The 12,309-nt window shown below is 47.7% G+C and overlaps 1 protein-coding gene across 5 annotated transcripts in view; it reads right to left on the reverse strand.

Annotated features, from left to right (window-relative positions):
- The window catches only part of LOC148532117 (ubiquitin thioesterase otulin-like), a 138,243-nt gene that overhangs the window by 53,972 nt on the left and 71,962 nt on the right, over positions 1–12,309 (reverse strand). For all 5 annotated transcript variants that reach the window (XM_088468264.1, XM_088468263.1, XM_088468259.1 and 2 more), the window contains one exon: positions 8,632–8,775. In XM_088468264.1, the coding sequence (XP_088324390.1) occupies positions 8,632–8,775 (144 nt within the window). The remainder of the gene's footprint in view (positions 1–8,631; positions 8,776–12,309) is intronic.

A 12,309-nucleotide genomic window follows, 5' to 3' on the forward strand; every position in this document is an offset into this window, starting at 1 on the left:
ATGAAATACAGTATGTTGCTATATTTCCAAGTGGTAATTTCTACAGTACAGTATGTATCTATAAAATACACACACACCATCCTCACTGACTCTGATCTACACATACTGCACTGTACACACTGTTCACACCCTCTAGATTAAATATTATTTTATTCTAAAAAGTTTTATAATTAAAATTATAGTATTGATAATATTATATTATTGAATTATATAAAATATGAGATATGGTAAGAACTTACCCTTGTTATCTCTATTTCTACGAAGTCCATAGGGTTCCACAGGATACCTTGGGGTATAGGTGTGACGTCAGTCGCAGGGCACCAAAGAGTTAAGCTTTCAGCCTCCCAGGATGCACTAGGTCCCCCTCCTATACCCCGCCCCCAGGCCAAGGCACCTCAGTTAGTTACCAAGCCATAGGCCGGAGGAGGAGAAGGAAGAGAGAGAACAAAGATCTGGACACATACAAGAATCACATTCTCACCAGAGGGAGACGGAAAACCGGTGACCAGAGCAAAGCCCATCTGCAGCACAGGTGCGACAGGGCGGGAGTCCTGTGGAACCCTATGGACTTCGTAGAAATAGAGATAACAAGGGTAAGTTCTTACCATATCTCATATTTTCTACTTCAGGGTCCATAGGGTATCCACAGGATACCTTGGGGATGTCCCAAAGCAGTATCCTTTAAGGGTGGGGACGCTCCTGTGCAGAAAGGAGAATCCGCCGCCCGAAGGAAGCATCCTGAGAGGCGAAGGTGTCAAACCTGTAATACCTCACGAAGGTATGGACAGAAGACCACGTAGCAGCCTTGCAGATCTGAACTGCCGAGGCACCACGTCAAGCTGCCCACGAAGGACCCACAGACCTAGTGGAATGAGCCTTCAGAGAAGGAGGGACCGGTAGGCCTTCATGAAGATAAGCTTCAGAAATAGCCATACGGATCCAGGCTGCCAAAGTTTGCTTTGAAGCAGGCCAACCCTTTTTACAGAAGCCATAGAGGACAACAAAGCGTCCGACTTCCTAAACAAAGAAGTCCGGTCCACATAAGTCCTTAAGGCCCGCACAACATCCAAAGAGGCCTCACCCACGGAAAGACCCGGTGAGTTAAAGGCCGGAACAACTATTTCCTCGTTAACCTGAAACTGGGAAACAACTTTGGGGAGAAACTCGGGCCGAGTGCGGAGCACTGCCCTGTTCCCATGAAAAAAACCAAGAAAGGGGGTCTACAAGAAAGAGCCCCTAACTCAGAAACACGTCTGGCTGAAGCAACGGCCAGAAGGAAAACAGTCTTAGCTGTTAGCCATTTAATATCCACTGAGCCCAGTGGTTCAAACGGCGGTCCTTGGAGAGTCCTCAGGACCACAGCCAAATCCCAAGGCGCCACAGGTGGAACAAAGGGCGGCTGAATACGGAGAACACCTTGCATAAAGGTGCGCACATCCGGGATTGTAGCAATCCTACGGTGAAACCAGACAGATAGGGCCGAAACCTGTACCTTCAAAGAAGCAAGGCGAAGCCCATGATCTAGTCCCGCTTGCAGGAAGGCGAGAATCCGAGACAGACGAAACTCCCGCGGTGCATAACCTCTCGGTCGACACCACTGGAAGAACGTATGCCACACGCGATGGTATATCCTCGCGGAAGACGGTTTCCGAGCTCGTAACATGGTACACAGCATAGAGCTGGCAAACCCCCAGGACCTCAGCATGGCCGTCTCAACAGCCACGCCGCCAAAGACAGCCGAGTCAGGTCCGGGTGAAGACAAGGACCCTGAGACAGAAGGTCCGGTCGTAGCGGCAACCGCAGAGGACTGTCCACGGACAGACCCTGAAGGTCTGAGAACCAGTGCCGTCTGGGCCACGCGGGAGCTATCAACAGGAGCGTCCCTCCTTCCTGTTTGAATTTCCGGATTACCCGTGGAAGAAGGGAGACCGGAGGGAACAGGTATGCGAACCTGAACGTCCACCGGACGGACAGAGCATCCACCAGAGACGCCCCTTCGTCTCTTGTGCGAGACCCGTACACCGGCAACTTGTTGTTGTGCCGGGACGCCATGAGGTCGATTTCTGGAAGACCCCACCTGTCCACCAGTAGTTGAAAAACGTCCGGGTGCAGGGACCACTCCCCTGGATGAACGTCCTGGCGACTTAGAAAGTCCGCCTCCCAATTTAGCACTCCCGGGATGAAGACCGCTGATATGGCCGGAAGATTGCGCTCCGCCCAAACCAGGATCCGAGAGACCTCTACGAGAGCCGCCCGACTGCGAGTTCCTCCTTGCCTGTTTATGTAGGCCACGGTGGTAGCATTGTCCGACTGGACCTGCACCGGGTGACCCTGGAGAAACCGCTGTGCCTGCAGGAGAGCATTGAAGACCGCACGGAGTTCCAAGATATTTATTGGAAGCTCCGCTTCTGTCGGTGTCCACCTGCCCTGGAACAAGTGTGGACCCGAAACTGCTCCCCAGCCTCGAAGACTGGCGTCCGTTGTCAACAGGACCCAATTTGGAACCCAGAACGGACGTCCCTTGTTGAGGTGGGTCATCTTTAACCACCACGCAAGGGACAGGCGAACCTCCGGGGTGAGCACAATCGTCTGGAACTTCAGAGACTGAGGCAGCCCGTTCCACTTGGACAGGATCAGGTGCTGCAGAGGTCTAGAGTGAAACTGGGCGTATTCCACCATGTCGAACACCGACACCATGGAGCCCAGTAACCTCATCGCCGAGTGTAAGGACACCCGGCGGCTGTGCAGACAACTGCGCACCCTTGACTGTAAAGCAGAGATCTTGTCCTCCGTCACGAAGATCCTTTGCTGTCCCGAGTCCAATAAGGCTCCAAGATGCAGAATCCTCCGAGACGGGATTAGAGTGGACTTCTGCCAGTTAATTAGCCAGCCGTGCCGTTGCAGCAGTGCAATGGTCAGGTCCAAGTGGTGTAACAGGAGCTCTGGAGATCCTGCCACCAATAACAGGTCGTCCAAGTACGGCAACATGCGGACTCCTTGCAGCCGCAGAGAAGCCGCCATGACCGCCATAGCGTCCTGTATGTCCAATGACACCATGTAGTCCCCAGGTTCCAGCGCCAGAATGATGGACCGTAGGGTCTCCATCCGAAACTTCGGGACCCGCAAAGACTTGTTGAGTGCTTTGAGGTTGAGAATCGGACGATATGACCCATTGGGTTTCTGTACCAAAAATAGATTTGAATAGAAACCCTGGCCCCTCTGGGAGAATGGAACAGGCACTATAACTCCAGCCTGGAGCATAGTGTGCAATACCTTCCGCAGCTCCGTAGCCTTGTTCCGGTCTGATGGTAGACCCGTGGTGAAGAATCGAGCCGGGGGTCTGTGCCGGAAGGAGAGGGCGTACCCGTGAGAGACCACCTCCAGAACCCAAGTGTCTGTCGTAGTGAACGACCAACACCGGGAGAACTGCAGCAGGCGGCCTCCCACCCTGGGATCCCCCAAGGGGAGACCCGGACCGTCAGGCCGCAAGCTTGTCATCTGGCTTGGGGGCCGGACGTCTGGTACTCCATGCCTGTTTCCGGGGCTTGCCCGATTTCTTAGGGCCAGCCTGTCGAGGAAACGACTGTGGTTTGGGCCTGCCCTGGGCCCTAGATGACCGAAAGGACGATGGTCCAGAACCAGAAGGAGCAGCGGCCGACGGGAGACAAGCAGATTTGGCTGCCGCCAGCGTGGCCACAATCTTATCCAGATCCGGACCGAAGAGAACTTCTCCGGTAAACGGCAACGCTTCCAGACCTTTCTTGGATCTGCGTCCGCCTTCCAGGATCGCAGCCACAAGGTGCGACGAGCAGCTACCGCTGCTGAAGAAATTCTAGACACCAGAGTACTAATGTCTAGAGCCGCCTCGTTGATGTAGGTGGCCGAATCACGGAGATTGCCAATCAACTCCGCTTGTTCGGCCGGACAGTCGGATTCAAAAGAAGCCTCTAATGAATCCGCCCAGCGCTCCATCGCTCTGGCAACCCAGCAAATGGCCATAGCCGGCCGTGCTGCCCCCCCTGCAAGGGAATAAGCGGACTTCAGGCAGATTTCTACCTTGCGGTCCGTAGCATCCTTAAGGGAGGACATGGATGGCATCGGCAATGTGGCACTACGGACAAGACGGGTCACGTGAGAATCCACCTGTGGAGGGGATTCACACTTAGCAAAATAATTATCCGCGAACGGATAAGCCACCGCCAGGCGTCTCTGCGGCTGGTATCTTTTGCCAGGTTGTTTCCACGCCTCCTCTAAATGGTCCACCAACTGACCCGAAAGAGGAAAGACTGTGGCATCGCCCTTCACATCTTTGAAAAAGGCATACTTAGATTTAGCCGCTGGGGGAACTTCGTCCTCAATCACCAAGGCTGTGCGGACCGCCCGAATAAGTCCAGGAATATATACTTTGGACTTAGCATCAGCGTCCTTAGTATGGAAAGGTTCCTGATCGTAAGGATCCAGAATCTCCCCATCATCAGACGTCCCTTCGTCATCCTCATAAGGAGCGGACAGAGACGCCACCGGCCTTTTATGAGGCCGCATCACAGACTCCCCTTGCAATACATCCGACAAGTGCTGTAAAGAACTCGTCAGGGAGTTAACCCACGCTGGCTCCTGAGAACCCGGGAGCGGGGAAATAGGGAGACTGTGGGGTACCACCAATTGTCGTGGGAACCCCTGCATGGGTGACGACACCACAGACTGCTGGGACAAACCCATCGGAGTAAACGCGGGCTGCGGAGCTAACTGGCCCACTAAAGCTGTTAACGCCTGAGCGAAACAAGCCCAGGGCGGCTCCTGTACCGGTGCTGTAACCGTAATAGGCCGCGCCATGGACAACACTGCCGGCAAAGGCCCTCCGCGCTACCCTCCCCCTCCGCTAACGGTACTTTGCACGTGGTACACTGTAGCCGGAGGGGAAAATCACTTTCAGACATGATGGCACCACGTATGTGACCTCTCTCACCAATTAAGTATTAAATAGGCGAGAGACCACCCTGCAGCACCGCACCGCAAGGGCTTTAGCAGAAAGAACAGGGACAGTAATAAAGCTGACAGTTTAGTGAAGAATAGTTACAGGCAGCGCTAGCACAGTCACATACAATGCAGAGAAATAACAATTCCTGCACTAACAGCGCTGATCACTCAACTACACAGACACAGGGCCTGGTAGGACACAGCGCTGCATACACAGACCTGAGCCACAGCGGAGGAGAGGTATGCGGGGGGACCCAGACCACGATGCTTCCTTCCAGACTTCCAGCAGCGTTCACCATGCGTTGCAGAGAAGATGGCCGCCGAGGAGCAGAGAGAAGCTGGCCTGGGGGAGGAGCGCTGACACAGGACCAGTCAGCACAGTGCAGAGAGGGCTGTGTGCAGCGGGGGAGGCGCCGGCTGTGAGACAGGGAAGGCGCGCTCCCCTGGCATGCATTTAACCCCTGGGACGCCGCAGCGCTACCGCTCTGCTGCGGTCCGCTGTCCCAGGGGGTAGTGGAAGCGCAGGTTGGTCGCCTGGCTCCACGCTGCAGCCAGTCCCCAGGGAGCCCCCTGCCTGGGGACTTAGGACCATGTGATCAGCGGGGACCCACCGCGGGACCCCGCTGCTTACCTCTGTCCCCCTTGAATCCGGCCATGGTCCGGAGCATCTGGGGTCACCGCTAGCTGTGACCCCAGACGCCCACCAGCATCCCCGGATCAGTACCGGCGTTCTGGTACCGGCGGGGTGTAGGGAAGACAGCATGGACGTCAGGACTGACTGTCCATGCTGTTCATCCAGTTGTGCAGCCACAGCTGCATGAAGAATAAGCTTCAGGGGCTCTTCTAGCCCCCACTCCAACAGGTGCACCCGACTCCGGCCGGGCACCAAACTAAACTGAGGTGCCTTGGCCTGGGGGCGGGGTATAGGAGGGGGACCTAGTGCATCCTGGGAGGCTGAAAGCTTAACTCTTTGGTGCCCTGCGACTGACGTCACACCTATACCCCAAGGTATCCTGTGGATACCCTATGGACCCTGAAGTAGAAATTTATTTTTGGAGCTGGGATTTAAATTCTTACTGCCAAGTATGACGTGCAGTGACTCTACCACTATGCCACAATACAGGTGGATGAGAAGTACATAATCTGTCTTTTCAAGAACTGAACACAGTTTCCTAGTGACAGTGTTTTTGGTGCTAGTACAGTGATTTAGCCGTAAATGCATATTGCACCTTTAAAAAATGAAACACTCCTCAACACCCCTCATTTGCCCTCTATTAAAAATACAAAGCAGACACTACTGTATACTTGCTACATACTGTAGGTGGAACACTATTAAGTTCTACATTACATGATACACTGGCCACCCAGTGTTGAAAGTATGAATTGCAGGGGAGTGTAAAATCAAATAGTAGTAGCGTGCACTTATGCGGGAGGGGTGGGTTAGGTCTAGGGTAAGGGCTGAGATTTGGGTTAAAATACCAAAATCCATCACGATTTTGACCATCGGCATTCTGACCATTGGGATCCCGTACTCAACCCATTATGAATAGTCAAAGAAATGACTATGAAGAATAAAGAATTAAATTTGTTTTGTCAAAGTAAGTAACACATTATTCAGATATGAATATCACAAATGTTTACATGTTCATTAATCATACCTTCTGCCAAGGGGTACTTTGACCTAGCAACATACAGTAGTGGTCATTTGGTACTAAACAGTGGCAGCTCCAACCCTCTTAGATGAGGGGGGCTGCCGCCACTGAAAACGAGAGGGAGCAGGGAGGGTACAATCACTCACCCGCCGCTGCTCCTCCTGGACGGGTCCCTGCACAATTGATCTGTTAGGCGCTGGGACTGGCACATGCACACTAGCAATGGGGAGCCGTGCATGTTACTGGCCTCCAAAAGGCTGCATCGTCATCAGCAGCCCCTAGGAGCCGGTTAGGGCTGGAGAAAAGGCAGAGTAGTGGCTTCCTCCTGGAAGCTGCTCTCTGCTAATAGCAGCCCGGATTGGCAGTCCCAGGGAGGAGACACCTCCCCCTGGGGCTGCCTGTGGTATATGTGACAGGCAGGTAGCGCTTCCAATAGTAAAGCCACTGCCAGTCACACAGTGTAGCCAGTGCAGTCATGTACTGCACTGACTACACAGACTACACAGAGGTGGTGGATTTTACTGGGGTGCTGCAGCCCCTAGGCAAAATCCGCCACTGGTACTCAACAAATTACAGTTAAGAACTCCTACTTTATATAGTTGCACCTCAAAGATTTCTGACAAAATTTGCCACACACTTTAGCCAATATCAGACAGTACTTCTGGACCAAAAACAATCATGGTGACAATCATGACTGGACTTGAATGCTGGTGGCCTGTGTGCTTTCAAGTTCTGACAACTTACTGGAAGTAATCTCTACATCTATATAATGTATCACAAATACATTTCCATGCAGCTAGACCCTATTCACAGGCATACCGGCATTTTTTTTTTAAACACCGGTATGCAACAATACTTACTTGCTGGGACAGCTCTGAAGAAATGATTTCCAGATGCATGGCCCGGGAGTCCTAGTGTGCATGCACAGTCATCAGCCAGCACAATGGCAAAGTGCGGGGAACAGAGAGGGATCCTTGAGATCCCTCTGCAAGGACTACTGTGACAAGAAGCTTTTCTAGGCAACATCATCTATTAATTTCATTGTCTATTAGACACAAGCTCTGGAAAATTATGTTTTCCAGAGCAAAAAGTTACAAAGACTATAATAAAGTTAAAAAGAATCACGCCGTTACTTACAATTTCCAGAAAACCAAATAAAATAATAAAATTGAGAAACAAACCATTGGATCATGTTGGATTAAATGGTTCTGGGATGAGGCCTTCCCAGTGATGAATTAGGGATCATCTGTATCCTTCGATAGCCTCGTGCAGAATGAACAATGGGCCTGGGTTGACTCACATATTTATGACTGCTTTTCCAGGCACCTCCCTCATCCCCTCCCTGGGGTGATTTTCAGCTCAGAGTGGAGTGTCTCCCTGGGTAAACAACTACTTTTTTGATCACTGTTCACAAACCGAACACAGGGCTCTTAATGACTGTTTTTATCAAGGGTCTGACCAGCTGTTCTATAATTACCACAGACATATTTCTTTTATGCCATCTACATTACGACAGGTTTATGGCTGACTCAGGAAGACAGACCTTCCTATAACCATTCTTTCCCAGCTTCAAAAGACTTGTCACCTTTCCACACACAAAGGATGCTACATATAAATGTACAAGGGAAAATTACATGTTATTACTAATACAATATCATGTGCAGTTATGTCCATGCTGATGTGAAATTAGCTTTTCCGCTACAGGCACATCACAGCCCTATAGAATTCTGAGGCTCGTTGTGCCATTTGTGATAAAAAGTTCAGCAGTAGATATTGGAGATATATGCTGCAGAAATTTTTAACACAAACAAATGGCCATATTTATTGCAGCAAACTTCTGAAAGCAGCAATTTTCTGCAATTTTATTGCATTTTACACTGATACATCCCATCAATTGTGTACTGACAAACTGAACAGTGATTCAATTATGTGTTTCTGGCTTAACACAGACAAAAGTGTGACCATAGATAGAAGTAATAAGTTAAGACAAAACAGTACATACTTCAATTAGATGGTCATCATCCAGCCACTGAGGAAGTTTTGTAGTCTGACTAAGGCACTGGAATAACGTGGCTCTTAAGGCACAGTAATTATCTCCTCTGACTCTTCTTATGGAACAAAAACAGTGGGACACTTCTTCATAACCCTGTAAGAGTTTATAAAAAATATTACATAAATATAAAATTATATAGATAGATTGATCGATAAATGAAAAATACTCAAAAAGTATCAGAATAGCTTTAACAACATTCCAAAAATATGTTAAATATACTTGACCAATAAAGACATGTAAAAAATTAAAACAACTCTTAGATTACTTCTATTAACAAGCAAAAGGCCAGTGGGTATTTTTACTTTTATGTTACTACTTCTTCATTGCCCACAGACTATTCCAACTGCCTGCAACACTACATGTAAAGAAGAGACTTGTGATAAATATGTTCTACCTTTTATAACATTTTGCACAATTGCAACTCCTTCAGCAACACAATCACAGTGCATGTCATAAACTGACTATAGAAACTGTGGCAGCAGGCCTTCATAGCCGTATATTTAGGAATTAAATGTATCTATGCAATACGTGTTCCATAAGAATAAAATAAAAAAAAAGATAAGAAAATAAAAGCTTAAGGGGCATATTTACAACAATCCGCATTTAAAATGCAGTTGTGGTGTGATATTTTCGCATTGCGAATTTAGGAAATATAATTTGCACACAGGGACAGAGCTTGTAAGAAAGTTCTCCGTTTTCGCAAAAAATATAGTGACCTTGCATGCGCCGATGACTACTGCTATACTCCGCCCCGACAGGGCCGGCTCTAGGGGTGTTCAACCTGAGCAGTCGAACAGGGGCGCCATCCATAGAGTGCGCACCCTTCCCCAGCATCCCGATTTCAGGTAGACAGCACTGTCCTGATGTTCCACCCGTGGGCCGAAGTGGCCCGGGGGTGGTCAAATCGGGGAGTTGGGGACCCTTACAGCTGTGTGGCGGTGCCGGGACCCCCAAGTCTGAATGGATGCTGCGCGCATGCGCGCTCCATCTATTCAGTGCCATGAGAGAGCTGGGGGAAGCCCAGCTGGTGAGGCTCCCCCCAGCCTGACGTTATTTGGAGGCGTGCCCCTCAGATAATGTCATGCAATGAGGTGTGGACTATGGTAATTAGACCATGCCCCCAATTCCGGTGCCCCACGCCCAAATTTAGACCATGCCCCCAATAAGCAGTGCTGAGCACTAGGCCGGCACAGGGCGCTATTAGCCCTGGAGCCGGCCCTGCTAATAGAAACATAGAATTTGATGGCAGATAAGAGCCACTTGGTCCATCTAGTCTGCCCCATTTTTAAACATATTGTTACCTCAACCCTTATTGATCCTTACTTCTTCTGAAGGACATTCTTATATCTATCCCATGCATGTTTAAATTGCTCTACTGTCTTAGCCTCTACCGCCTCTGATGGGAGGCTATTCCACTTGTCCACTACCTTTTCTGTGAAGTGATTTTTCCTCAAATTTCCCCTGAACCTAACACCCTCCAGTTTTAGAACATGTTCTCTTGTTCTAATGCTTCTCTTTCTTTGAAGAATGTCTCCTTCCTTTACCATGTTAAAACTCTTTATATATTTGAATGTTTCTATCATGTCCACCCTTTCCCTTCTCTGCTCCAAACTATACGTATTAAGATCTTTTAGTCTTTCCTGGTACGTTTTGTGGTATAGACCTTGCACCATTTTATTTGCCCTTCTTTGTACAGTCTCTAATGTATTAATATCCTTCTGGAGATGTGGCCTCCAGAACTGAACACAGTATTCGAGATGAGGATGTACCAATGACCTATACAGTGGTATTATCACTTCTTTCTTTCTACTACTGATTCCTCTCCCTATGCAACCAAGCATCTGACTTGCCTTCCTCATTTCTTTGTTACAATGTTTGCTTGCCTTTAAGTCACTTGAAATAGTGGCTCCTAGATCCCTTTCCTCTTCAGTAGTTTCCAGTATAGTGCCATTAATACTATATTTAGCCTTTGGATTTTTGATCTTGCATTTTTTGGCATTAAACTGTAGCTGTCACATTCTTGACCATTCAAATAGTCTACCTAAATCATCAATCATTTGTTTTACCCCTCAAGCTGTGTCTACCCTGTTGCATACCTTTGAGTCATCTGTAAAAAGGCATAGTATCCCTTCAATACCATTTGCAATATCACAAATAAAGATATTAAAAAGCACTGGTTCAATGAACAGATCATCTACACAAAAATAAAAACAACTTGAACAAATGGGAAAATCAAGAAATTCGGAAATTAATGGAGGACACAAACATAATAATAAAGGAGGCGGACAAAGGAGGTGGTTTAGTTATTCAAATTTGGCCAACCCCTGATCCTCTATGGCCGTTATATAGATGATCTTTTTATTATTTGGGATGGGTCTTAGAACACTGCCACTGATTTTGTTTCTCACCTTATTTCCAACCCCTTTAATTTACAGTTCACCCACACATATCACCCCACCATGATCAATTTCTTAGATATAACCCTGGAAATTAAAGATGGAAAAAAGATTTACTCATAGATAGAGTGCATCATCTACCTAAGCCAAGAGTGAGTACTAACAGTTTCCCTAGAGACACTCTGATGAGGATACATTTCTTTCACATCAAACAACTTATCCTGAAAGCTGCCAGACAAGCCGAAGGATCAGACACTCTGGGAGACCTACAGATATTTCCAGACCTATCAGCACACACATTGGCCAAGAGACATTCCTTTCATGCAATCACGGCAGCACTTCGGGACTCTGAGATACCCTACCATTGGGGAATCCCGGTTAAGCTGCTAGTACACTACGAATCCTCCTCATATGTTATCTCATCAGTGGAAGCTGGTATTAAAACTACTAGCGGAATGGGACATTCATGTGACCATAGGCACATCTAGATCTTCAAGGAACACGGTTCCCGATTGATCTTATCCACGTGTGTTTTTCTGTATATTTTCTTGAAGCCTTGATAGATATGGTTTCCCTGCTGAGATGAGTGTTTTTTCTAGGTCTGTGGATCTTTCCCTCGTTTATTTACACTATGTAGTTATAGTATTACATTTATTGTTTATATACAATGTTTCCTGGAAAAAAAATTTTTTTAAATAACTATTTTAATATAATTACTGTTTATATGTTTTTTTAATATATAAGGGTATATCTATTCTTGTCTACAAGACTCTATGAGGCTCCTAGTACGTAGGGATGATTCTTAAACCTAAGAAATAGAATACCTCTAAATTAGCTGACTATTTATACTGTAAGCTGTAGTGATTATTTTAAGATTTTATAAACTGGGGTTTTTTGAGTTTCATATAATTGATATTCTTCTCTCACCCAGTTTTGTGAAAAAAAAAAAAAATTCTAAGTAGCTGCATGGGTGAGTGGCTTTCATGCTAGGCCACTTTTCCCCGATGTTTTTTGTTTTGCCGACACTTTTTCCTTGTGGAAAACATTCTGGCCCCGATTTTTGGGCTAATTCAGTTAATTCCCCTTTAATGTATGTTTTCCTGAGTGGTTTTTTTTTTGTTGTTTCTATCTCCCTTTTCCTTTCCTTTGTTATTAATCCCTAGGAATCTAGATATGCTGTCATATAAGCTCTATACAACAGAGAGGCCTTTCCTAACCCCAAATGGTTACA

This window comes from Taudactylus pleione, unplaced genomic scaffold (genome assembly GCF_031769625.1).
Source record: "Taudactylus pleione unplaced genomic scaffold, aTauple2 ptg000083l, whole genome shotgun sequence".
Taxonomy (NCBI): domain Eukaryota; kingdom Metazoa; phylum Chordata; class Amphibia; order Anura; family Myobatrachidae; genus Taudactylus; species Taudactylus pleione.